The following is a 26,314-nucleotide window of genomic DNA, read 5'->3' on the forward strand; positions in this document are numbered from 1 at the left end:
GACGTTATAAGAAGATGAGCTAAGAGGATCTTGGAATTCAAGCCATAATCTCTTAGTATAATTAAGTGTTAATCAGTGATGTGAGTGATCTCTTTTGTTGTTTGTAGGACATGTTTACAAATCAAAAACATTGATGTCTCCTAAGCACCAGGGATAAAGTCCCCACCCCCCTCCTTCATTGCTCTCTTGGGTTTACTTTTACTAAACAGGTATGCATTTATTTAAATTAATGTAGCTGCAGTGACACTGTTTGTTTTGGTAAACATGCAAATTCCATCTTATCCATCCTCACATCCGTTTTAAATTTCCGTTCCTGAGACATGTCCCAATTAGACAAATGGAACAAACTGGAACTTCATGCTGTTTTATATAACAAGGTTTTGTGTTTCTGTTCACATCATCCAGATGGGGAACAGAACTAGCTAATATTGTGATAACGGCCACTTGTTGACAACTATAAGCCCAGACTGGGTGAAAAGCTGGACAGATGCTATTCTGTTTATATCTCTTTTGTTATTATCTCTTTTTCTACTATTTTTAATGGGGTTTTTTTTGTTTGTTTTTTTCTTTTTTTACCTTGTTGTATTTTCTTTAGTGTTTAACCAAAGTTTTTGACATTGCCTTATACATTAAATGTGTTAAACAATTAAACCTGCTTTGCTTTCAAAGAAGAGTTTAATGCTTTAAGTTGAATGATGCACATAAACATGTGGGTACTTTTTAAACCCAAGCCATGACTAGCCCACATTTGGCGCAATCTAATTTCCCATGGTCACAACCTAATCAATCTGATATGCCCTGAAAAAAAGAAAAACTACTTGAGGATAAGGTGGGCATATATTGCAGGTTGTTCCCACCAGTAACAACCTGCCATCAGGAGCAACAATTGAGTTGACTAATTACTTATAACTAATAATAACTGCATGATATGGGTGAAACAGCTGTTTGTTACGAGGTACAAACTTTTAACTTTAATAACACGATGATCACTAGTGGAAGAACGATGAAATTCTCCAAAACCCTTTTGATGTAAATTGTTTTATAATGTAAAGCACTTTGTATTGTTTTTAAGCACAAAAAGTGCTATACAAATAAAGTTTGATTTGATTTGATTTGATTAATGTAGCTGGAATATTCACCTTCATCCCACTTACTGTCAAAACTTCCATCCATAGAAAATGTTGCTGCTGTTTGTTGCAGGATTTTTCTCTCCCAGTAAGGTAAAGAAAGTTTGTTTGTACAGCACATTTCATGTCTAAGTCAATTCAAAGTGCTTAATATACAATGAAAAAAGTATTACAGATTGTCAAACGAAGCATTTAAAAGTAGTAAAAGACAGCAAAAGATGGCAAAAATCACTATAAAATCAAAATAAATCATAAATAAAATGACATAGGACATAGATAGGACATGTTCAAAGTTACCTTCCAGATTTAATGCATAGGCCTTATAGCACAAACATAAAAGCTACTCTCTATTCCCATCTTGGACACACAGTACGTCTTTTGTAGGATTTCCTGCTATAACCACGATTAAATCCTAATTAATATTTTATGCTGTTTTAAACTGATGAGTAACAATTTTAAAACTAAGGCAGTTGGGCTATATTAGTCTGTACATACATGTCTTTGTTCAACTTAGATAAACTTACAAAACTATGCTAATGAGGAACATATTATTAGTCCAGATCTAGTTATTATGAGTGTACTCTTTGACTGAAACTGTTTATCATTGTACCTACCTGGTTAGATTTGTTTTGAGGTCTGAGATTTTTGTTCACAACTTCACATGGAGTTTGGATTTCTTGATGTATTTTTTCTTACAAGAACAGATATTTCTGATTTTACTGCATTAATTATTTGGTAGGTTGTGTTGGGCCAATCATACCTCCATAGGTGGCCTCTGCCTAGAAAAGTTTGGGGATTGATTTAAAGCAGTGTTTAACATAATGAAAGGTCTGAAACAAAACAATTTCTATATCAATAAAATCTCTGAATCAATTGTTATCTAATCAGATTTTTAAAACAATTGTTGTGATTCTAGGCACTTGCAGTGAGCCCTTAATGTATACTTTGCCCTAGTATATGATAGCTGCGATATTTGTATTGATGTTTTTCTATGATGTTTGTGGATGTGCAAACAACTTCTTGAGCCAATTAAGTTTAAACGCTGCAGTACCGTTTTTGCTTGATAGGGGCTAGAGCACCATTTAGGATAAGCAACGCCTGAAAGGGTTCATAGAATAACAAAGTATGCCTATACATTATTTTGAAGTAGTTACCTGTATTGCTGTCATCGCTGCACCTGAGACCACTGGATCCACTCGCAGATGAAAACATGTTTAATTTTGCCCACTGTCTGACAGCCACCATTCATTCAGTACTTGCTATGCTCACCTTTACAGCTAGATGTCATCCATTCTCACACACTATAATTCGAAAATAAGACAGTCGCTTATCTACGTAAGTTAAATACTTTTTGTTTTATTTTCTAAAATTACTTAGATCACAACAGGGAATGTTTTTGGCAATCAAACTTTGTTTTTTACCATTGTATTGAATATTTGTAAGGTCACATTGGACTGTTGGCTTATGAGTTTTTGTATTTGTTGGTCTATATCAGTCATGATCCTTGCAAGTTGTAATCCCGCAGGTTCTTTTTGTCTTTCTTTTCCAAAATCACTGATTTAAATTGAATGGCTTTCCTTCATAGCTTATTGCCACTCTCTGCCGAAAATTGTTGACCCATCAATCTGATTTAAGTATGCTGCAGCAAAAAACATCCATAACTTGCAGGAAAAGGGCCCTTGAGATCCAACTTTTGGACACCATTGGTTTATATAAGAATGAGCTTTGGTTATTACTTAGTCCATGTGCGTGTGTGTGGACTTTCGTGTGAGCTTATGCATGCAGTGTATGAGTTGGGATGGCGTAAGGGAGCATGTGATTCTCAGTCTGGCTCTTTGTTCCAGTGTAGTATCAGGTAACATGTAACAGATGACATTGTTCAATGATCACATTCCATTGTAAGAACCTACAAACCTTTGCAGTGATTGAGTTGCTTCTACACAAAATCCAGTAATGTTTGGATCTTTCGATTTCTCCGTGCCTCTAAAGATTATAAGCTCATTATTCTTTCCCAAACCATAATCACTTGTTCCTCCACCTTCTTAACATACAAACCAATCAGATAATCAACATATTGTCCAAGGACAGATCGCTGTGTCGTTGAGAAAAGCATTTCAATCACATTGTGTCCAAAATTTGGTTAGGGCACCTGTATCTACTGATGCTGCTTACTGATGTATAAATAAAAGGTGAATTAAACACAGATTCAGTGTTAAACCTTTTAAGTAACATGTAAAATGCTATATAAATATAACAAATGATGATCATTATTATATTCATTCATGTCAAATTAATGACCATATGACAATATGATAACAATGATTAACTGCCATCATAAACAGTCATTTGTTCTGTAAATGTGGCCAGATTTCCTTTGAGTGAACACATTTGGAATTAATGCAAACATATCGTAACAAAAACAAAAAGGAAAAGCAATAGGTTCAATTTAGATGTGTATTGCACCAACATTAATGTATGTTTTGTCTGTATCTTGGATCTGAGTAATGAATTGTGGGCGTTTTGAAACACCAAGTAAACAGAAAAGCACCCTTGAAAATTCCTAGGACAAAATTCCAAATACATTTAAACCTGTGGAACCTTGTGTTCAGTTGGTGGGAAATCACAAATATGTTGTGTATTTTACTCAGTCTTCCTTCTAAATACCTACATTTTATCCACCAGTGGCTAGCATTTTTTTTAAATTGTAATGATGTACTCCATTCCAGCCTACAATCATATTTGTAGCATCAGTAAACACATATTTCTGACAAGGGCTATATAAAGAATTTTAAGGATATAATGGATGCTTAATTTTGGAACTGTGCCATGGCAAGCTTTGATGACATGATATGTCAGGCACAAGAGCCTGTTGACTCCTTCTTTGACTGCCCTATAACCAGATGACACAACCAGCTCAGACAGTTATACCAGTGGTATTTGCAGTAATAAAATTAAGCAAAAGGACAACATTTCTTTAACACTGTCAGTAGCATTGCACATTTTATATTTTGAAACAGGTTCTGACCTTAAATAACAAAATTGAAGATAAGGAAGGACAAACCATCACATCTTTTCATGCATGCATTTATTGTGTTGTTCTACTTCTTTTCTTTTATAAAATATTTACAGGCTATTATAACAGAGGCTGAAACATATGAAAACCTCTAAATTTCATTAATATACAAAGCTGAATCTCATTCATTCACCATCCAAGCATTTTCCAAGCAGATGCTACCACAATTGTTGAACAAGTAAACACTTCAGACTGTATTTCATTTTAAAGTCCATTAAAATGCTTTGTGTTGAGAAGTTCGTGTCCATATGTTCCAGAACATATTACCTTGTATGAACTTGCTTGTATCCATGTCATAACTGCCATCCAGAAAGAGGAAGTCAAAAGAAATGAGGCTGTCCAGAAAAGTGTATTGGTTGTCCTTAAGAAGCAGTTGAGACTTCTGTCTTGCTGGTCGACACTGAGGTCTCATCTTCAACCATTCCACCCATTCCAATTGTAGCCAGCATGCAATTACGAAACTAAACATTCAAACAAGAGAATAAATCATGTAAATGTTGAGGTCATAATTAGAATACATTAATTGTTGATGTTTATCAAAACTGTCTCTGGATTATTGCCATTTTTGTAATTTATTGTTGTATAGAATTCCTTTTAGAAGATGTGTATTTCCATTTTCTATCGATTTACAGTTAGACACGAATTCAGTTTTTGGAAGCTGGTGCCCACATCAGATGTATGTTACAGACACAAGGTATGTTGATGTGATCACAAACACTTAAGCATGTTGTGTGATATGAAAAAACCATATGTTCATAACCACCAGTAAAACAATGGATCTTTATTTTCAGTTAGTGAAAATGACCAATTCAACAAGTATCAAACTTTTTGAAAATGTTAGGTAAATTATTTAGAATTATTTACAACTTCTCTGCTTTCCTTGACCTCACAATAACTATTATTTTACTTCAATTGTAATCTTAAAATACATTAACGCTCTAGTGTAAGGTTCTGTTTGTTTCCATTTATTTGATGCTTGTTGATAATTGTTTCTGCATAAATGCTGTGTTGCACCACCACACAAAAAAGTTAAATGTAACACAATTTTAAGATACACAATCTGCGACTTGTTTCCGTAAAAGATGCAGAGATAGAGCAGCATTTCTCAAGTAGAAATGGACACATGATGTGTCTTCTGTGCCCTACAGCTCTGCAAGATGATTTTCTCAACAAGCCTAAGGTTTACATTTCATCTAAAATCCTGCATGCAGTGAAAGCAAATATCTAAAGACAGTTTGTTACAGATAAGTTCTACCAGAAAGGTCAGAAGTGTATAAGAAAGCATGTTTCCCTGTCTGTATGTATGTCTGTGTATGTACATCTATAGTCACTTAATATCAAGTGAGTAAATCTAGCAAGTAACTAAAGTACCTTATGTCATAATTGCAGTTACAATATTTAAAATATTATTATACCAATTTTATGTCAACTCCCTGATGAGCTGGGCCCCAGCCCAGGGACACGGGAGCAGTTCTGAGAAGGAGTATGGACTGTGGTTGGCTCTCACCCAGACGGGTCTGGGGGCAACCCACTGTCCTACTGCATGGTTTTTCAATGAAAAAATAATTTAAAACTATTATCAAGAAGGAGCTGGTCATTCTTGCCAATCGTAATGGCAAGACTATTGGTATTATTTTTATATAAATGATATTGGTAATAATAATTGTTTTTAATTCAATTTCAAATGTATATATTTCTTTATTATTATTACAATTAACCATCCCCCATTATTATGGCAATTAGAATTGTAATTATACATTTGCAATTATTGTTATTGTTATTCTTATCATTATTAATCGATTTTTTTTTTTTTTTTTTTTTTTTTTTTAGCTTTTGCTCTCTTGCTTTGATCCTTCGTTATGTCATGGTTTATGTTCTGCCAGACACCCAGTGGTTGCTTCTGAAATCAGATTTATTTGTTCCACGTGGGCTTCAATTATTGCTACTTATCCTCCCCTGTGCTCAGCCCTACTTAAACTCTCTCCAGTCTCTCATTCCTTGTAAGATTATCAACAGCTTTGTGCCAAGTTGAGATCCAGCATTTGTTTCCATGTTCTGCTTTGACCAAGCATGTTCTGCTTTGACCGAGCCATGTCTCGGGACTGGTCTTACCTCGCTATACCCATACTGGATCTGTCTCAACTTGTGATTATCTGGACACCAACATCTGCTCTGATCTGACCATGGATTCTTGCCTACCCCTTTGGATAATTATCCCGTTCTCTTGACCATCCATCACCATGGTTCTAAGGCTGAAATCCGGCAACTTTTCCATGTATCCCTGCTCCAACACACCTGACTCAAATAATCAGACACTGAAAGGAAATTCATAGACTTTTAGGTCTATTTGATTTAAACCAGGTGTGTTGGCGTACAAGAAAAAAAGCATGACAGTGGCTTTGGACACCTCTGCTTAAGTGTTTAATGTTTTCAAATCCCAGGGCCAAGCTGTCTGGGAGTGTGCGTCTACCCCTTGTTACTAGAATGCCTTCACAGGGTCGGGGGGGAGGGGGTCTTTTTTGGGTTTTCCAGCTTATCCATTATTAATGATTTACCATCTGCATATTTCTTGTTGCTTAATGGATATACTACTCCTATGATGACCCAGATTATTATTTTAATTAGGATATAGGTAATTATTATAAGTATTTAATTTTTTTTATTTAGATTTACATCTAGAGTTTTAAAAAAGTTGTTATCATATAAATAATAACAAATTAAATAATGTAATATACAATTAATTCTGAGTTAAATCGGGAGGTTGGTGATGGTAAATTTGATTGTCTGAAAGCTTGGACAGAAGTTACATTTATGTGATAAAAATAGAAACTCACCTGTTTGTTCATCAATATGTAGATAACAGGATTGAACAACGCTGAGCTCTTTGAAAAGAAGGAAGGGATGGCCAAGGCTACAGCTGAGAAGGCAGCTCCGCGGTTTAAGAAGAGCCATACTGCAAATGATGCATATGGGACCCAAGCAAGGAGGAAGCCACACACCATCAAGATGCACATACGTGTGACCTCTTTCTCAGCTTTCTGAGTAGAAGCAGAATCCTGCTGCTGGGCTGCAGCCTGGAAATGAGATCAACAATTAATGTCAAGATGTTTTTCCTTATTGCTTTTTGATGAAATGCTAAAAAAAAAAAATCAAGATTAAAGATAATAATAATATTTGAAACTACACTGTTTACATTAGTCTAAACAGAGACATCACTGAAACCAATAACAGGTAGAGTTGATTGTCATGTAACAATAACTGTTTGCTGCAGTGAGAAAGCAGCAAAGAAAGAGTCTTTTCTTGTGAGTGATGATTTGAATGAATTAAAATAATTCAATATTAAATATTAGTAGAATAGACAAGGATTTGTTTTTGTTCAGCAATTACATAAAAATATTGCAACAATGGTGTAACAAAACAAAACCTAATAGACCTTCTCATGATCGCTGCTGCCCAGTCTGATAGATAACATGTTTCTTCGGGTCAGGATGCACGAGCAAGATGTTGCACCCTGCCACACTGTTAGTCAGCATGCATAAAGGCTCCACCTTGCAATGGATTTAAGGGATCTACTACAAATATCTAAGTGACTTACAAATGAGAGAAGCTTAAGAAGTCTTGCCTTGGAATCTATACCAAGATGTTTTGAACTCCGTTTTTCACAATGAACCACAAAATAATTTCTATGTTTAGATATTGGAGGTTGATTAGTGTATTTGTAAAATGCCATTTGCTAAGTTTGGATATGGGCTTTTATTTAGATATATTTTCTTTTCTTTAATAACAGTTAGTCAGAAAATAACTGCATATAAAAGCATACAATTACTTGAATAAACAAATTATGTCAGAGCAATATTACTGTAAACACTTACAGCTTTGACAGTCAACACAAGGCTCCCATATGTGAAGAAAATGGTGGTTACAGGGATACAGAAGCAGCAGCTGAACAGGTACATCAAATATGTGTCATTGTTGTAGCCTGGGGCCAGAGTGTAATAGTCAGGTCCACAGGAAACCTGAATCCCCTCAGGAATATACCTGTGAATTGAGAAAATAATTAACCCCCTTTCATTGTTCTTTCATGGCAAAAAAAATGTTCAAGGTTACTCTGAAGGATCAATAAGCTGCCATAACAGAGCTAATTTCTATTTGTAAACATTCACACATACAAGCCTTTCCCTACATAGCAGATCCAATAGTATCCAATGAAAAACACCTATCACAACAGCCTTAATGCATGCATGACTTTTTTTTTAATTGTCCCATATCTCATGCCTGATGGCAGATGTTCAATAGAGGTTAAAGTAAAAGCAAATCTTTTTCTTTTTTATTTGAAATAATATTGTACAGTGGCTTAATCAAGAACAGCAGCCAATCTGAAAGGGCTGCAAAGGCCCAGTTGTGGTACTTGTCCAATCAGACTCTCGTAAAAACATCAAACCCAGTTCTGAATAAATTGTTCAAGTAGAAAAAGATTAGAATTATGAGCACACAAGGCTAAAGAAAAGTTTTTTTAAAAAAAGACTGTTTTGAAGGGAAAATCTGAGGTTTCTTATCAAGAGTCCCAATAAAAAGCATTGTTGTTGAACATTAGAACCATTTATCTTCTGCCAGGGATCTCCAAATCCAGTTCTTTAAGGTCTGTGTCTTACAGTTATTGGATGTTTCCATGTAGCAACACATATTATTCTAATGAATGCATCAACAGACTTGTGAAGAACTGACAACAGGCAACAGAGATCAATTTTATTTGAATCAGGCTTGTTGTAATAGGGAAATACTTAGTAACTGCCGGACTCAGGTCCTGACATACCAGATTTGGAGAGCCCAGTTGTTAAAATGTATCTCCTATCTAAATGGTAGCTTTCATTGTTTTTGTTCAACTGTTGTGTTGGCAGACAGTGTTGCGTTGCTAAGGTAGCACAAGGTAACTGAAATTGCATTATAAAGAAAGCTTGTTCAGAACCTTCGTTTCACAACTCCAAGCTGATAGATGTAAAAATGATCCATTTAACAGATGTATGTTGTAAAATGAATAGTATTTGATCTCAAGGACTTAAATTTTGACAGACCCTGCTTGTCTCCATCAGACACATGTAGATTTTATAACAAAATGTAATGTTAAAAGATATCTTTTGAAAGACTATTTCGGGCTTACAACCTTTATTTCAGACTTCTACCAAAGCAAGTTTCCAACTCAAAACTAAACCAGATGTGGACATGTCATGTGATCCATTTCATGAAATGATCTCTTACCTTGACCAGCCAACCAAAGGAGGAACGGCACAAGTGCTAGCCATCATCCAGGTGAAAGCACAGCCTATTGCAGAGTGAGTGGCTGTAAATTTGAAACTTCCCATGGGTTTGCAGACCACAATGTATCTCTCAACAGCTAAGACCACAAGAGACCAGAGAGACACTTGACCTGTTGAAAAAACACAGGAGCAAAAGTTGTCATGAGAAACTACAGATTATACCATATCCTTTACCAGCAAAAAACTGATTTAGTTTGACAACGTTTGTTCTAAAACGTTTGTCAGGAAACAAATAATTAAGATAATCTACAAGTGCGATGAATTTAACAGGCTTACCTCCCAATGTAGCAAAGAATCCTTCCATATTGCAGCCCACAGCTCCCAAAGGAAAATAGCCAAACATGCAACAATAAACGCAGACAGTGTGTCCAAAGGTGACCATGATCAGTCCAGCCACAGCCAAGTTGACCAGGATGAAGTTCAGAGGTTGTCGGAGCTTCTTGTTCTGAGCTGTGACCACCAGTGTCAGAGCATTGATGGGGAAACCAGTGCAGAACAGGAAAAACATGTAGGCACCCAGTAATTTGAAAAACCAGGGTTCTGCCAAATAGTACTGTGGATATTCAAATGGACTCCTGACAAGCCCCGTCCTGTTGTTCATGGGGATATAGAAGTTCTTGCCTTCTGTACCGTTCTCCATCTTCGCGAGTTAGGATCTGGATTAACAGACAGGAGTAACCCTTAGGATCAGTCTATCTAGTAACCTCTGCACTCCAGCCGCGTCCATGTGGTTTTGGAGGCATGGTTATATACCCCCTAGGGGACGTTATAAGAAGATGAGCTAAGAGGATTTGGGAATTCAAGCCATAATCTCTTAGTATCATTAAGTGTTTATCAGTGATGTGAGTGATCTCTTTTGTTGTTTTTTAGGACACATTTACTAACAAAAGAATTAATGCTTCCTAAGCAGTGGAGATAGATTCTTCCAATTTCTCATTTTTGTTTTCTGTTTTTTACCCTTTTCATTGATCTCTTGGGTATGCTTTTCCAAAAAAAGGTATGCATTTACTTACAGGAGATAACTGCAGAGGCATACTGTTTGTTTTTCGTAAACATGCAAATTCCAACTTATCCATCCCTACATCCGTTCTAAATTTTCCTTCCTGAGACAAGTCGCCTTCAGGCAAAAGGAACAAACTGCCAGTGGAGAGTAAACTTTCACCAAGCATAGATTCTTTTAAATCCAGGTTGACATGACTTGTGAACTTTAACTTTGAATCCATCTGGACTGCTCTTTGCCTTTTAAAAAGTTTCCATTTATTGCTGACTTGTATGAAAACGGTTGTTAATTCCTCATAACACATGTTTTTTTTTTTTTTTTTAATATTCATTTTAGCTGTTAAACTCTATTTTAAGCTACCTTGTTGGCCTCTATAACCGGTCCAAACTTTATGGTATTTCAACCGGGAAGCAACAGGAAAGACGAGGTAGCCTATGCAATCCTTGAGCATGAAAGGAGAATCAAACTCGTGGTGACAACAGTATTTAAGTGCAAAATTAGATAAACCATTCAGTGTTTCTGTTCATATCATTTAGATGTAGAACACAAATTTGATAATAAGACCTGCTTGCAGCAAACTGTAAGGCCATACTGGGTGAATATTTTTGTCACATGGACAGATGCTGTTCAGTTCATGTTTTTTTCATCATTCTTCCTTTTTTTTTAATCCCCCATTTGTATTGTTTGTTTTACACCTTGTTGTATTATTTTTAATGCCAATTTAAAGCCTCTGAAGTTGCCTTGTGCATGAAATATGTTAAACAATTAAACCTGCCTGGCCTTTTTAAAACAAACTTGATTTACTTGTAGTTGAATGATACATATCAACTTGGGTATTTCTTAAACCTGGCGGACAGTAGGAATGGCATTACTCCCCGTGGGCAGATCCTAAATAGCTAATTAGCCCTGTATAAAATTAATGAAATAAATATTTGTGGAAAAGATGGACATATGTTGGAAAGTTTACAACTCCACATGAAGTTTGGGTTTCTTGATGTGTTTCTTCTTACAAGTAATGACATCTCTCCTTTCACTGCATTAATTATTTGGTGAGTCACGTTGGGCCAAACATAATTCCAAAGGTGACTGCTGCCCGAAAAATTGTCTTTAAGGTGTAGTGTATCATATAATCAAAAGTCTCTAAAAGAAAATGTACATATAATTAAAAACTGGGAATATATTGGCATCTAATCACTTTCATAAAACAACAGTTTGAGTTCTAGGCTCTTACAATGAGCCTTTAATGTACGTTCTGCCCTGGGTCCATATATATGATAGCTGCCATATTTGTGCCTCCTTTTCTCTGTGGCATTTGTGAATTGGCAAACAAGTTATCTTTATGAAGTGAGAGACAATTGAGTTTAAACACTGCAGTACCAGCTTTGTTTGATAGGGGCTAGAGCACTGTTCAGGATGAGCAACACCGGAAAGGGTTCATCGAAGAAGAAAGTATACCTATACATAATATTGAAGTAGTTACCTGTATTGCTGTCATCGCTGGATGCACTCGCAGATGAGAGCATGTTCACATCTGGAAAAATTTGCCACTGACAGCTACTATCATGCTATGCCCATCTTTACAGCTAGATGTCAGTCATTCTTACACACTGTACCTCGAAAGTAAGACAGTCGTTTTTCGGTGTAAGTTTAATTGACTTTTTCATTTTCTTATATTACTTAGATCATAACAGGGAATGTTGTTGTTGGCCAAACTTTGTTTGTTACCCTTGTAGAGTACTTGTGTTGTGAATATTTGAATTGAGGCAACTGATAACTTTGGAGGTAGAAAAGTACTGAACTGGTGGCTAATAGCCTTATGTAAATGTTAGTCTATGTCAGTCATTTCCACCTCTGATCCTCAAAGGTCAAAATCTGCAGGTTCTATGTCTCTCTTTTCCAAAATCCCTGATGGAAAATAGATGGCTTTCCTCAACAGCTTATTGCCACTTTCTGGTCAAACGTGTTGACCCATCAATCTGATTCAGGTAAGCGTCCAAAATCTGCAGGAAAGTGACCTTTGAGATCCAACTTTGGACACCCCCAGTCGGTAGAATAATGAGCTTTGGTTATTTTGGTTATTACTTAGCCCATGTGACGTGTCAGCTTGTGCATGCAGTGTATAAGTTGGGGTGGCGTGTAGGTGTGTTTGACTCTCCGTCTGGCTTTTTGTCCCAGTCCAGTATCAGGTAACATGTAGTTGATAACATTGTTCTATGTTCTCACATTCCAAAATAAGAACCTACAAACCTTTAAAGTTATTGAGTTGCTTCTGCACTAAATCTAGTGATGTGTGGATGTGACGACTTCTCTAATGGTGACAAGCTCAGTATTTATTGCCAACCCTCAATCAATTCCTCCTCCTTTATTAACAAACAAATCAGATAGTCAGTATATTTCCAACCAGAAAGGAAAAATAGATCATGTCATTTCCATGAATAGTTGTAGAACATTCAAGTTATCTGTTTGTTTTTGGTCATCTGACTCGTTAGCAAACCATGGCAACGGGTCAGACAAGGGCGGCCCCAATCTTTTTGTTTGCTTATTTTTGCATTGATGATTAGATGATTAACCACATTTGTATAGACACTTTAATTGCATTTTTGGCAAAAGTGGCTCAAGCAGTAGGGCAGAGTGTCCTATAAGTGCAAAGTTGGCTGTTCAAATCTTGTTTGATCATAGTCAATCTGTTGTGTCCTTGGCCAAGGCATTTCACCCACTTCAGTTCCAATGGTCATGGAGGCCACTGGTGTAGTTTATAGTTGAAACAGTTGTGTAAATCTGCTTTGTTGTACTCGTGCCACTTAATGTCTTTACTATGTAAATATAACCAATTATTATCATTTGTTTGTGTAAACTAATAACAATGTGATTATCATAATAAACTCTCATGAAAAACAGTCCTTTATACTTGAAATGCAGCTGACTTTAGACTGAACACATTAGGGTATAAAACTAAATTTTGGTAACAAAACCAAAACATAGAGACAATAAGTTAAATTTATTGAATATTGCACCAACATTTATGTATGTCCTATCTATTACTGTTAAGTATATCAGATGCAAGCAATGGCTTTTTGATATTTTTAAAACACAAAGCAAACAAAAGCAGATTTGAAAGAGGACAAAAGACAAAGTCCTTTAACCTGTTGGCACGAGATGTCCTGTATGTGGGAATGAAAGAATATTTACAATTCTTTTCAGTCACCCTTCCAAGAAACTTGCACTTGTCATACACTATTTGAAACCTAGTTTTCTTGAGATCTGAATGATGTATTACAGGTTATAATAATAACTTTAGAGTAAACATGTATTTCTGACCAGGGTGAAATACATTTTTTCTTTGAAGTTATTCTGTGCTCCAATAGCAGATGATGCAGCTCCTGTATGCTACTGTTACATCAACAAGTGTCTACTAAAAATATATTTTAAAGGGAAAGGGATTCTTGATGTTGGAGGAGTCTCTTGTGAAGCTTGGAACAAGAACTTCCAACATCACTCACTGTCAATAGCATTGCACATTTCTTTTCTTTTTTAAGCTTCTGATCTTTAACAACAAAGGTGAAGATAAGGAAGGACAAAAGATCACATCTTTTCATGCATGCATTTATTGTGCTGGTCTACTTTTTTTTTCTTTTATAAAATATTTACAGGCTATTATAATGGAGACTGAAACATATGAAAACCTCTCAATTTCATTAATATACAATATACAATCTCACTGATTCACCATCCAAGCATTTCCAAAGCAGATATTACCAACATTGTTGAACAAAGAAACACTTCAGGCTGTGTTTTATTTTAAAGTCCAGTAAAATGCTTTCAATGGCCAGTGTTGAGAAATTTGTGTCCATATGTTCCAGAACATATTACCTTGTATCGATTTACTTGTATCCATGCCACAACTGACACTCAGAAAAGGGAAACCATAAGAAATGAGGTTGTCCAGAAAGATGAAATTGATATCCTTAAGCAGCAGTTGAGACTTCTGTCTTGCTGGTCGACACTGAGCTCTCATCTTCAACCATTCCACCCATTCCAATTGCTGACAGCATGCAACTGCGAAACTATAAAATTCCAACAGGAGGAGAAGAAACTACAGTGTGAGATCATACTTACGCAAAGAATTAGATGTTACCATACAATGAAAAAACTGTCTCCAGATAATCAACATTTCTATTATTTAGTGTTATGCAACATCTCATGTCTTTTAAAAGACATGTATCTATATCTTCTATCCATTTACATTAAGACATCCAGTCTGTGTTTGCAAGCCAGTGCCCACATGGCACTTATTCAGACTTGTACAGACTTTAAGTATTTTGATCTGACAAAAATGTAGTTTTTGGAGTGTGAAATCACATGTCTTTATAATTCCCAGCAAGATAATCAGTCTTTATTTTAGTCAGGGAATAGTCAATTCAATTTGAGCATTAAATATTTTGAATATGTTTGGCAGATTACCAAGCCATATCAACAACTACCAACAAGTGCAACTGAAATCTTTGACATCTCAGTCATTAATATTTCAATTCTAATATAAAATGCATGAATTTAAGGGTCATTTTACCCTTGTAAACACATATATATATATATATATATATATATATATATATATATATATATATATATATATATATATATATATGTACATGTGTGTGTGTGTGTGTGTGTGTGTGTGTGTGTGTGTAAAAAAAAAAAACATGAAACTGACCTGTTTGTTCAACAAAATGTAGATAATAGGATTGAACAATGCTGAGCCCTTTGCAAAGAAGGAAGGGATGGTCAAGGCTACAGCTGAGAAGGCAGCCCCTCGGTTTAAGAAGAGCCATATAGCAAATATGGCATATGGGACCCATGCACAGAGAAAGCCCAACACCATCAAGATGCACATACGTGTCACCTCTTTCTCAGCTTTCTGAGTGGAAGCAGAGTCCTGCTGTTGGGCTGCAGCCTGGAAATGAGATCAACAACAGCTATTAGTCATATGTTCAGCAATTGAACAGAATGTTTTTTGTTATATTGGAAGCTATCTAAAGACTTTATAACCTAAACATGTTTTCCTAAAATAACAAAGGTTATACAGTGGTTATCACTAATATGTTCTCAAATTTAATGCTGATGGCTGATATCAGTGAAGCAGCTGGGATGTAACCTGATGCTTGATTATTGGTGTGGATAACTCTTTTAGTTCTATGATTTCATTGGCTAGCATGGAGAGGTATTTTGGATGTCCAATGAAGAAATCAAATATTGTAATTTGCCCAATAAAAGGTTAATTTCTATACTTTGTTCCAAACTTATTTCTAATTTAATGTTAAAATTACATTAAGATTAAACTGAGACATCCCTATACCCACTGACTGGTAGGTCTACTTGTCATGTTTGAATAAGTCTGTTTAAAGGAGTGAGACATATTAAGCAGAAAGTATGGAGACAGTTCTTGTCATTGATGCTCTTTGTGTTTAAATATCAAGCATAAGTAGCTTTGACAAGGGCAAAATTCCAGTCTGTTTGTAGCTGAGAACTAATTGAGCTAACACATAGCTAATGTGAGCTACACAGCTAATGGCAGAATGCAGGCTAAAGCGAAGTCACACTGCTAGCTGGTGAAAAACTGCAGTTTTGCTACACACTGGATGTCGGATACCTGCCAATTAAAGGATACGCTCACAATCATGCCAAATATATGATATTCAAATACTTGTAAAAAGATGAGTTGTAAAAAAGAAAAATTCAATCCTCCCACAGTTGTCATGAGGGTAAACCTGACCTATTATACCCAAAATGTGTTTTTTGTTTGTTTCTTTCTTTGTTTTTTGATGTTGTTTTTTTAACCTGGCTGTAAACATGTTTGTTTGTACTGTGAAGTTGGCTTTTTTCACACGTGAGTATTTGAGGATCAGTTCTCTTTGGAGCAAGTCCTAAGTAGATGAGGGAGGAACTGCAGTTTTTGGCACTTTATGGGCTTCACTTTAAACCACCGGATATACTGTCAGACAATCTTGTGTCCGGACATTCATGAACAGAGTTGTATAAAATATAAGTAGAAACAAAAAATAAAGTAGAAGTCTTGCCATGTTTTTGGATCTACTGATGCATTTAGAACAGGTGTTTTCACTAACAGGCTCATCCACCTTGCAGTGGAGCTGAGCTGATTACATTCACCTGGTTTAGTGGGTTGTTGGAAAGAGCTGCCGAACAAGACTTCTACTTCTACCTCTACTTTATACATCTCTGTTCATCTACACAAACCAGAACAGTGTTGCAAAAGATTTACAGCAGTATTCCCAGAGGAGAGTGTTGATTTTTTTGCAGGATGTTGCCCTCTGCAACACTCAAAAAGTTGTTTGAGATTGGGATGAAAATCCATTTAAAGAGATTTAAAGATGTTGACTTGACTTATTCCAAATGTTCCAGGTTACAATTTTGTCCAGCATCCATTGAGACTTCACCTTGTAGCATAGAAGACTTAGTTTCAGTAGGTGCATAAATAATTTTTTTTTTTTTTTTTTAAATTGTGTTCTTCATAATTTGCAACAAAAACTATTTCTGTTATCAATCATAATAAAGTATGTTATCGTTGGGGTCTGTTGACCTCAAATAAAACAAAATCAACATTGTTAGAATAAAACTTGGAGTATATAACAAGTCTATATATGCAAATAGTACATCAAAAAGTATATTTGAGCATTGTGCTAGGGATTGTTGGATGCTATGTATGCCAATACATATATATCCTTTGCAACAGTTAAAGGCTTTATCTTCTCCAGATATGAGGTTTTACCAATGTGTAATCCTGGCTTTCCAAGAAAATCATCCTTTTTCTAAGCTTGTCTATCATTCCTGTCCTTATTTCACTTCATTTTAAAAAAAAAAATTAAAAAAGAAAAAGCATTATAGCCATGATAAAATTACATAGATCCAGTAGGCAGTCATGTGTTGGCAGATGGCTGCTGTTGCTGTGACCAATGTGAAGGTCATCACATGTCTTCACTGCGTTGTATCTTGTAGTCTTTGACATTAGTCATTTTCTGTCTTTTCTGGAGCTCAGGACAACATCTTCATGTGTGGTACTCGTTGACAAAACATTTAGCCCTTTCTTGGGGCAACATAAGATAACACTTGCTCTGTTAGTGAAGGCAAACGCTGAGGGTGTTGCAAACATCCTAAAGTCCGTCCTGAAGCAGCCATGGTCCAGCTTCATCTTCTTAATTTAAACAATGTAACTCCTTAAGTTCGGCTGTCTTTTCTGGAGTAGGGTGTATCCAGTGAGCTCTTTTTGTCTTTTCTTTTGTTGCATGGCTGTCTTGTCTTGGCTTGATGTAGAATCCACCTTCTTACCTTGCAAGTTTGTTTTATAAGTTTCATAATTTATTCACAATTTGGCATTGCACTTGGCGTACATAGATAGAAATGTCAATAATTTACCTCTGAATAATTCGCAATTGTGAGTCGTTTAATCGCATCGGTCCCGATATGTAAAGGCTGAACTTACCATTTAATTTAATCAATTTAAACAATGGTTTAAATGACATATAGAATTCAAGATGCTCCTAAAGATCCAAATAAATGTGTGTATAATTTTGACATCTGTGTATGCTTTAAACAGCTAAAATGGTCTGTGGTCACACTCGTGCCAAAAACCACCAATGCATACAACATGTGTACGAGACACTGAAAACATGTTGACATTTACCCAGTTATCCTCATTAAGTAAGGAAAAGTCTTTCCATTTGTAGAAAAAAATAATGATAAATATATTTCAAGATGTTGAAAATTGAATAGGATCAAACTGCTCCCAAAGGTAATATGAGGGTTAAATGATCTACAAATTTTCAGTGACTTATAAAAGATCGAGTCCATACATAAATGTTTCAAAACTCTCACAGACCCCACTGTATTATTTATTTTGTTTAACTATTGAAGGCTGGTCAGTGTACTTTTAAAATTACATCTCTACACTTGGACATGATCTTTTAATGGGAAATACTTTAGTAATGTAATAATAGGTTTTTCGCCTAAATAAATGCATATAAGAGCATGCCTGTTGTAAAAAAAAAAAACCATCAGATCCATTTCATTTTTAACACTTACAGCTTTGACTGTCAACACAAGGCTTCCATAGGTGAAGAAAATGGTGGTGACGGGCAGAGTGAAGCAGCAGCAGAATAGGTACGTCAAGAATGAGTCATTGTTGTAGCCTGGGGCCAAAGTATAAAAGTCTGGTCCACAGGAAATCTGAATCCCCTCTGGAATATATCTGTGAATACAAGACATAGAGTTATATTACCATCATTACTACATCGTTTTTATTGTTCAAATATCCTTGAAGGGATAGTTGAACTGGAATACTTGTGTGCATTCCTATTGCAAAATATTTACACATGCAAACCTTTCCTCACACAGCTCATCCCCCTAATATTATATATCAAACAACTATTACATCATTCTTGGTGTATTTGTCATTTTAACGTCCTATTGCAGCTTTACAACAAAAACGTTTTTTCTCAGTAGCTTTTTTCTTATTTTTATTGTCCTATATCCTCTGCCTGATATTCTGTAGATGCTACAAGAAAGCAACCAATTTGCCAATTAAAATCATGTTTTCCTGTGGCTTTAAAGAGCGTGTTGGCAAATCTAAAAGGGCTGCAGAGAATGTGTTACTTGTCAAATAGGATATATATACCATCTACATATGTTGTTAGGTAAATCAAAGGTTAGGAGAGCAGAAGTACAAAACTATATACATATATATATATATATATATATATATTCTAAAAAAAAAAATTAAAACAGCACAAATGGCATATTTACAAAAGCTGAGAGCAGCCGTATTCACTTTTTTCACACAATTTTCATGGGAGACTGGATCATTTAAAAGAAACTTTTTTTTCTCTTGTAGATTAATGTAATTTAGTCTTGCAAAAGGACTGTTCATAGTCCGTTTCAGAACCAGCATAAGACTAACATTTAGGTTCGAACACAGTCCTTATGAGAATTTAGAGACTCAAATCAGCATCACTTGCATGTATTTGGACTGTAGGAGGAAGTCAGGAGAAAACTGTTTTTATATACCCAGAAAAATACTTGCTTTTAATATATAAGAATTACAAAAATTATAAAAATTAATGAATAAATTGTATTGGATTTTATTAAGTGTCTTTATGGTTTACTGTGACCAGTGTCAATCTAACTGCTGCAGATGCAGCAGTCAATCACTGAAGGAGCTCTGCAGTCCTGTCAGTGGGGGATGGGGGCTAGACTGTCCTTTAAATGGGGGAGCTTAGTTTATCTCCTTCTCTCCCAAAACTTTAACTACTGAGTGCAAGTACAGAGCTGTTTCTGTACTGGGATGCCATTTTGCATTCCATCAAGCAAAGGACACAAGCTGACATTAGATAGAGGAACATCTGTCACTGATCAATACATTAAATTTTTTTCCTATCATGTTTGACAAAGGCTGAAATTGCAATGTGTCTGACTATAATATTTTTACTAATCACTCATTGACAGAATGACGCAAAGACACCATTAATTCAGCTCTCTCCAGCTGAATAATAGTCGGACGCTCTCAACTTCCATACGTATTTAAAGGTAAAATGCACAAAGAAATGAATAATTCAGGGTATGCTTATATACAGAGAGCACCAATAAAATACTTAAATTTCATTTTCTGCTAACCCAGATGCAAGTATGTCATGTGATCTATTTTAGGGAATGACATCTTACCTTGACCAGCCAACCAAAGGAGGAATAGCAACAGTCAAAGCCATGAACCAGGTGAAAGCACAGCCAATTGCAGAGTGAGTGGCTGTAAATTTGAAACTTCCCATGGGTTTGCAGACCACAATGTATCTCTCAATAGCTAAGACCACAAGAGACCAGAGAGACACTTGACCTATTAAAAAAATAAAGATACACAACAGCAGAGGTTGTCATGAGAAACTACAGATCTCACCATTCTTATACCAGCAAAGGTCTGGCAGCACATGATACGAAAAAAGTTGTCAGTAATCAAGTAATTAAAATAATCTACAAGTGGGATGAGTTTAACAGGCTTACCTCCAATTGTAGAACAGAATCCTTCACTATTACAGGCCCAAGCTGGCAGGGGAAAATAGCCAAACATGCTACAATAAATGCAGACTGTGTGTCCAAAGCAGACCATGATCAGTCCAGCCACAGTCAAGTTGACCAGGATGAAGTTCAGAGGTTGTCGGAGCTTCTTGTTCTGAGCTGTGACCACCAGTGTCAGAATGTTGATGGGGAAGGCAGTAATGAATATGAAAAACATGTAGGCACCCACTAATTTGAAAAACCATGGATCTGCCAAATAGTACTGTGGATATATGTAAGGATCCCTCACAAGCCCCGTCCTGTTGTTCATGGGGATATAGAAGTTCTTGCCTTCTGTGCCGTTCTCCATCTTCGTGAGTTAGGATCTGGATTAACAAAGAGGAGTAACCCTTGAGCTTTGTCTATGCAGCTGCCTCTGCTCTCCAACTTCTTTCATTGGATTCATGGGCCATGGTTATATACCCACTAGGGGATGTTTAAGAAGATGTGCTAAGAGGATTTGGGAAATCAACCCATAATCTCTTGGTATAATTACTTGTTAATCGTAGCCAGCTTGATCTAAGTGATATTTGGGCAGTTTTTAAGAACATGTTCACAATTTATTGCATAAATATGTCAGATGCTTTAGATGATACATTTAATATTCTTGGGTCCTTTTTGTTTTGTTTGGTTTGTTTGTTCATTTGTTTGTCTGTTCTTCATTGTTCTTTTGGGTAAACAAGTTTGCATTCATTTAAAATTACCAAACTTCAGTGGTATACTGCTTGTTCCCAGAAACAAGCAAATATGCCTTATCCATCCCTTTATCTGTTTTAAATTTCTTTTCCCAAGAAAAGTCCCATTCAAACAAGTAGAACAAACTGTCTGTGGAAAGTAAAAACTTTTTCAAATGTAAACACTATTGAATCCATGTTTAAAACCTTTGTTCTCTAAAGTACTCATGCAAGATATGCAAGAGATTTTACTCATCCATTTTAATTTTTTTAATCCATCTTTAACATACCATGACAGGTATTTTGCATTGGTCATCTTCAACACCATATAATAGTCAAACATAGTCTTGTTCTGCTCCACCATTTATGAGATATTTTGTTTCATGACACACGTTCATTTTTATTCACCTTTTTAATTTCTGTTAGCATGGCCATCGGCTCTCTCCATCTCCTGTCTTCTATTGCTCTGTGTTGGTTTTCTTAATACTCCTCTGTGCCCTTTAGACAATAATGGCACATTTTCATAAACATATTTAGTTTTTTAGCTTTAGAAGCAAGGCTCTGCAAATTGGAACCCAGTAGGTAGTCAATCCCTTGTAACTGGTGTAGAACCATTTAGAGAGGCTAACCCAGTTTGCAAATCCTCAAAACTCCTATGCAGCTGGGACCCCAGGTCAACTGGCTGATGTTCAAGAGGAAGTATAGCCCCAACCTTAAGCCCATGGCTCACCAGCAACCTGTCAAACAGATTTTCTCCACTCGACACGTCTGCTGAGGAAAAAACCCTGGTGATTAGCAGCTCCATGTCAGAAACTTGGCATAGAGATAATAAAACCATGAAGCACAAATATTGTAACATTGTCCCACATATAGTATGGTTGTAATTCACATCAGCAGTAATGAAATTGGATCATCTAAATTATTTTTGTTTCAGTGTGTAACTTTGCTAAAACCATGTTGGATCTGTAGTTTTCTCGGAACCCTTGCCAAATCTGACCAGTGATGACGCTTAGCCGCATGTCGTCCTTTAACCATTGGCTGTCTACGCGGTGTCCAGAAAACATTGTGGGCTTTACAAATAATTAAAAAACTCTCTGGGAAAAACTTGATATTATTAGAAAAGATGACCTTCATCCCAGGTTGGATGGAGCAGCTCTCATATCCAAGGATAAGATTGATATGAAGCTGAGAACAGGAGCCAGAAATGTAATATTAAATGCTACTCTGCAGACTCCCAGCTGGCACTCCCTCCCAAAAACTCATGACTGTGTCTGCATTCTCAGCACCCAAAATGAATAAATTCCCAAACACATACAGGCTAACTTATGAATGTCATAAATATCCCAATAATAAAATTTAAAAGAATAATTTCTTTTTTTAAAAATTCACTAAATGTGGTTTGCTGAATATCAGATTTCTCATTTTTAATTCTCTGTTAGTCAAATGTTTGATTGGTGATCATCATATTGATTTATTGTGACTTGCAGAAATCTGTCAGGGCATACTATGATAGAATCAATGAATCACCTCCACTGAATTATCATGTTACATTTATTTTTCAGACTTCTGCTGATGTTGTGCTGAATGCAGATGAAGTCATTGTTCTGGGTGACTTAAACATTAAAGCTGACAATAAAAATGACAACTTAGATATCGTATTTATTTCTATACTAAACTAAATTTCTCAGACCTATTCTCATAATTCTGCTCTTGATCATGATCTGACATATGGCATTAACAGTGAATAGTTTTCCTCATTTTATCAACTTCTGAATTTATTTTGTCACAGTGGTTGAGAGGAAATCTTATCAAAGTATATGTCCATCAGATTGCGTGCCCAAAATTAGTGTTGTGATTTTTTTTTTATGATGCTGTGTCAATATCACAAAGAGCAGTCACCTGAATTGTACTCCTAAACAGGTTAATCGTCTTGTTGAAAGAAAAATAGTTAAAATACTACAAAAAGACAATGCTGCCCTTCTAAAATGAAGTTATCGGTCAAAAGAAACAGACTCTTTGGTTTAATTTCACATCCATGAGCTTCGAGAAAGTGCCGCTCATCAGATCTAAAAGATCTAAAAGATTTTCTTGTAGTATGGAAATAAAGTTTAACTGTATGTAAGAAAACTCATCTCAAGGCTAGAACCACTTATTAAATATCATTGATAGAGGAGTTTCATTTCAGCTCTGATCCCAGGCTAAAAGAGCCATAGTGCCATTGAGCAATGTATTTCTATTACTCTCAGCTGCAATGACTAATCATTGGACACAAAATCCATGATATCACTCTTACTATTGATAATGTCTCATTTACAGCAGCTTTAGAGACATGTGTAGAACATGATTCATATTTGGACAATTTCTGTTCTGTTGAGCTCCCCGAGATAACCAGAACAACTGCTTCATCTAAACCTGCAACTTGTATTTTAGACCCTATCCCAACCAGACTGTTCAAGGAAGTTTCTCTTTTAATTAATACATCTGTATTGGATTTGATCAACTTATGTTATGTTATTGACAGATTGTGTACCTCACTCTTTAAAGACCACTATAACTAAATGCTTACTTTAAAAGCCTATTCTTGGTCCACAAGAGTTAAGTTATTATAAACCTATATCCAACCTCTTATTTAAGTTTAAATATAGATTTTAACTGAACTGTGGGTTCATTTGAGAATAAATAACCATTTTTGAAGAGTTTCAATCAGGATTTAAAACTCATCTCAGAACAGACAGCACTGGTGAAAATTAATAAAGATCTACTCATGGCCTCAGGTAAAGGGCTCCTGTCGGTACTTATCTTGTTAGATCAGTGTTCACTTAACACCACTGATCATTACATTCTGCTAAAGAGGCTTGTCCATGTTAATGTGATTGAAAGAAGTGAATTTGACTGGTTAAAGTTATATTTATCTAATAGGCTTCACCTTCTTATGACCAAAGATGGTATTATACATGGCATTTCACATTGTCAGCAACAGATTGGGCATAAAAAATTATTAACCTTCCTCACAGCAGATTAAGTCACGGAGTTCTTCAGGGTTTTGTACTTAGACAGATGCTTTTTACATTGTATATGTTTCCTTTAGGTAAAACTTTTTTTCGCATGGTATAAACTTTCATTTTATGCAGATAATTTAGCAATTAGTGTACCCAAGAAGGCTGATAAAAAGCAATTCATTTGTCAGATAATAAAGATGTCCCAAAGACATAAAGGCCTGAGTGACTGAAATCTTTCATTCTAAATTCAGGTTGACGTCCTTGGCAATTATATAGCTACACAAAATTGTGTAGCTATGCAATTAATCCAGATTGCATTAAATTTGCTTCTAAAACTACAGTGAGGAATTTTAGATGTTTTATTTGTTGTTTTTTCTGTTTGTTTGTTTGTTTTTTACCAGGATTTGTCCTTTGGCTCGTATATAAAACAGGTTTCCAAGACCATCTTCCTCCTCCTACATAACATCCTCTTACAGAGTGATGCAGAGAAACTAGTCCATCCTTTTGTTGCTTCCAGATTAGACTACTGTAATGCCTTACTACTGAGCTGTTGAAGAGATGTCCTGAAAAGCCTCAAGCTGATTCAAAATTATGCAGTGATGGTTTTGATAAGAACTGGAAGCAAAGTCTATAGTTCTCCAGTTTTAGCTTTTCTTTATGGGCTCCCTGTGAAATCCAGAATGCGATTTAAAATGATTCAATTTAAAGTGGTCCATGACCAGGTTACATTGCATATCAAACATCATAGCACCTTGTTTTTATGTGAAATAGAATTCATTTATATTTTTAATACAATATTATATCATCGTTATAAATCGTATTATTTATAGGTAAATTATGTCAATTTTTAGAAGTTTGTTCTTGGGATTAATAAAGTATTTTTTATGTCATTTATTGTCTCAGCAGAGCATTTTGGTCTCAGACTGCAGGTTTACTTGTGGTTACTAAGGTCTCTTAGAGTAAAATGTGAGGCAGAGTCTTTGGTGATCAGTCCCTCTCTTGTGGAACCAGCTCCCAGTCTGGTTTCGGGAGACAGTGACCCTCTCTACATATAAAACGAGACTTAAGACATTCCTTAGATTTGATCAATCTTATAAATAGGGGTGGTTATCCGTTCATTGGTTATGCTGCCATTGGCTTAGATTGTTTAGAAAAACAGCATTATCCTTTTCCCTTTTAGTCTTTTGGATGTTTATTTTCCATGTATACATTTACTCCATGACATTATTGACATAAAGTTTCATTTTTCTTTTTCTCTCTCAGCAGATTTCCCAAGCAATAAGTTGGAGTACCTGTTGATATCTCTTTCCTACTCTCCACTGCCAACCAGCGTGCTTTAAGCTGCAGTCATAAAGACTCGAAACAAAACTTTCCTGGATGTGAGTCAGTCATGTAATGTTAATTCATCCAAACTGACTCTCTAAAAGGAATCTGGGGGTTTCACGTGGACTGCAGGAGAAATCTTGCTTATAGTCACAGGTGATGATCCCATGACCAACAACATACGCCTCCATGGTAACTTATGGTGTCAGCTTGAAATGCTTAGAAGCTCAGCCAAGGTTGTTTGAAAAGCTTAAAAATGTTTGCAAATATTAAAGCAGCCTTAATATTTCTTTACATTAAAAATTTTGGATGACCCATAATCCTCTGCAGTGCAGTCCTTATCATTGCTACCTTCCATGTAAAAAGACAAGAAATGTTATAAGCTACCTTTGTCGATGCAACTTCCCAAATTGCAAGATCTTTGGTTTCACTCCAACAAGCAAAATCATTGCATTTAATGTCTCTTCTGCTTGAAGTCAGCCGCACAGTATCTAATGTAACTGACAAAAAATGTATTAATTTTTCATTTATTTATTTTGTTAATTTATTTGAAAGGGACAGTGGGTTTTACTTTTTATAAATGGAAATGTTTCTGAATTTACTTAGAAGGTTATTAGTTTACCTTAACAGAATAAATAGAATAAAAAAATATTTAAATTATTACAGCACAATTAATTAGATGTTGAG

At 35.7% G+C, this 26,314-nt stretch overlaps 2 protein-coding genes across 2 annotated transcripts; both read right to left on the minus strand.

Annotated features, from left to right (window-relative positions):
- Window positions 1–4,562: 4,562 nt before the first annotated feature.
- LOC306756714 (green-sensitive opsin-like) lies at window positions 4,563–10,155 on the minus strand (the record flags this gene model as incomplete). Its single annotated transcript, XM_079241548.1, has 5 exons — window positions 4,563–4,661; window positions 7,035–7,274; window positions 8,073–8,238; window positions 9,457–9,625; window positions 9,792–10,155. 5 exons carry the CDS (start codon window positions 10,153–10,155, stop codon window positions 4,563–4,565), a joined length of 1,038 nt encoding a protein of 345 aa, XP_079097674.1.
- Window positions 10,156–14,480: 4,325 nt separating this feature from the next.
- LOC306757853 (green-sensitive opsin-like) lies at window positions 14,481–20,941 on the minus strand (the record flags this gene model as incomplete). The annotated part of the gene is made up of 5 exons (XM_079243022.1): window positions 14,481–14,579; window positions 15,227–15,466; window positions 18,610–18,775; window positions 20,245–20,413; window positions 20,578–20,941. 5 exons carry the CDS (start codon window positions 20,939–20,941, stop codon window positions 14,481–14,483), a joined length of 1,038 nt encoding a protein of 345 aa, XP_079099148.1.
- Between the last annotated feature and the right edge of the window lie 5,373 nt (window positions 20,942–26,314).

The sequence above is a fragment of the Telmatherina bonti genome (genome assembly GCF_933228915.1).
Source record: "Telmatherina bonti genome assembly, chromosome: 6".
Taxonomy (NCBI): domain Eukaryota; kingdom Metazoa; phylum Chordata; class Actinopteri; order Atheriniformes; family Telmatherinidae; genus Telmatherina; species Telmatherina bonti.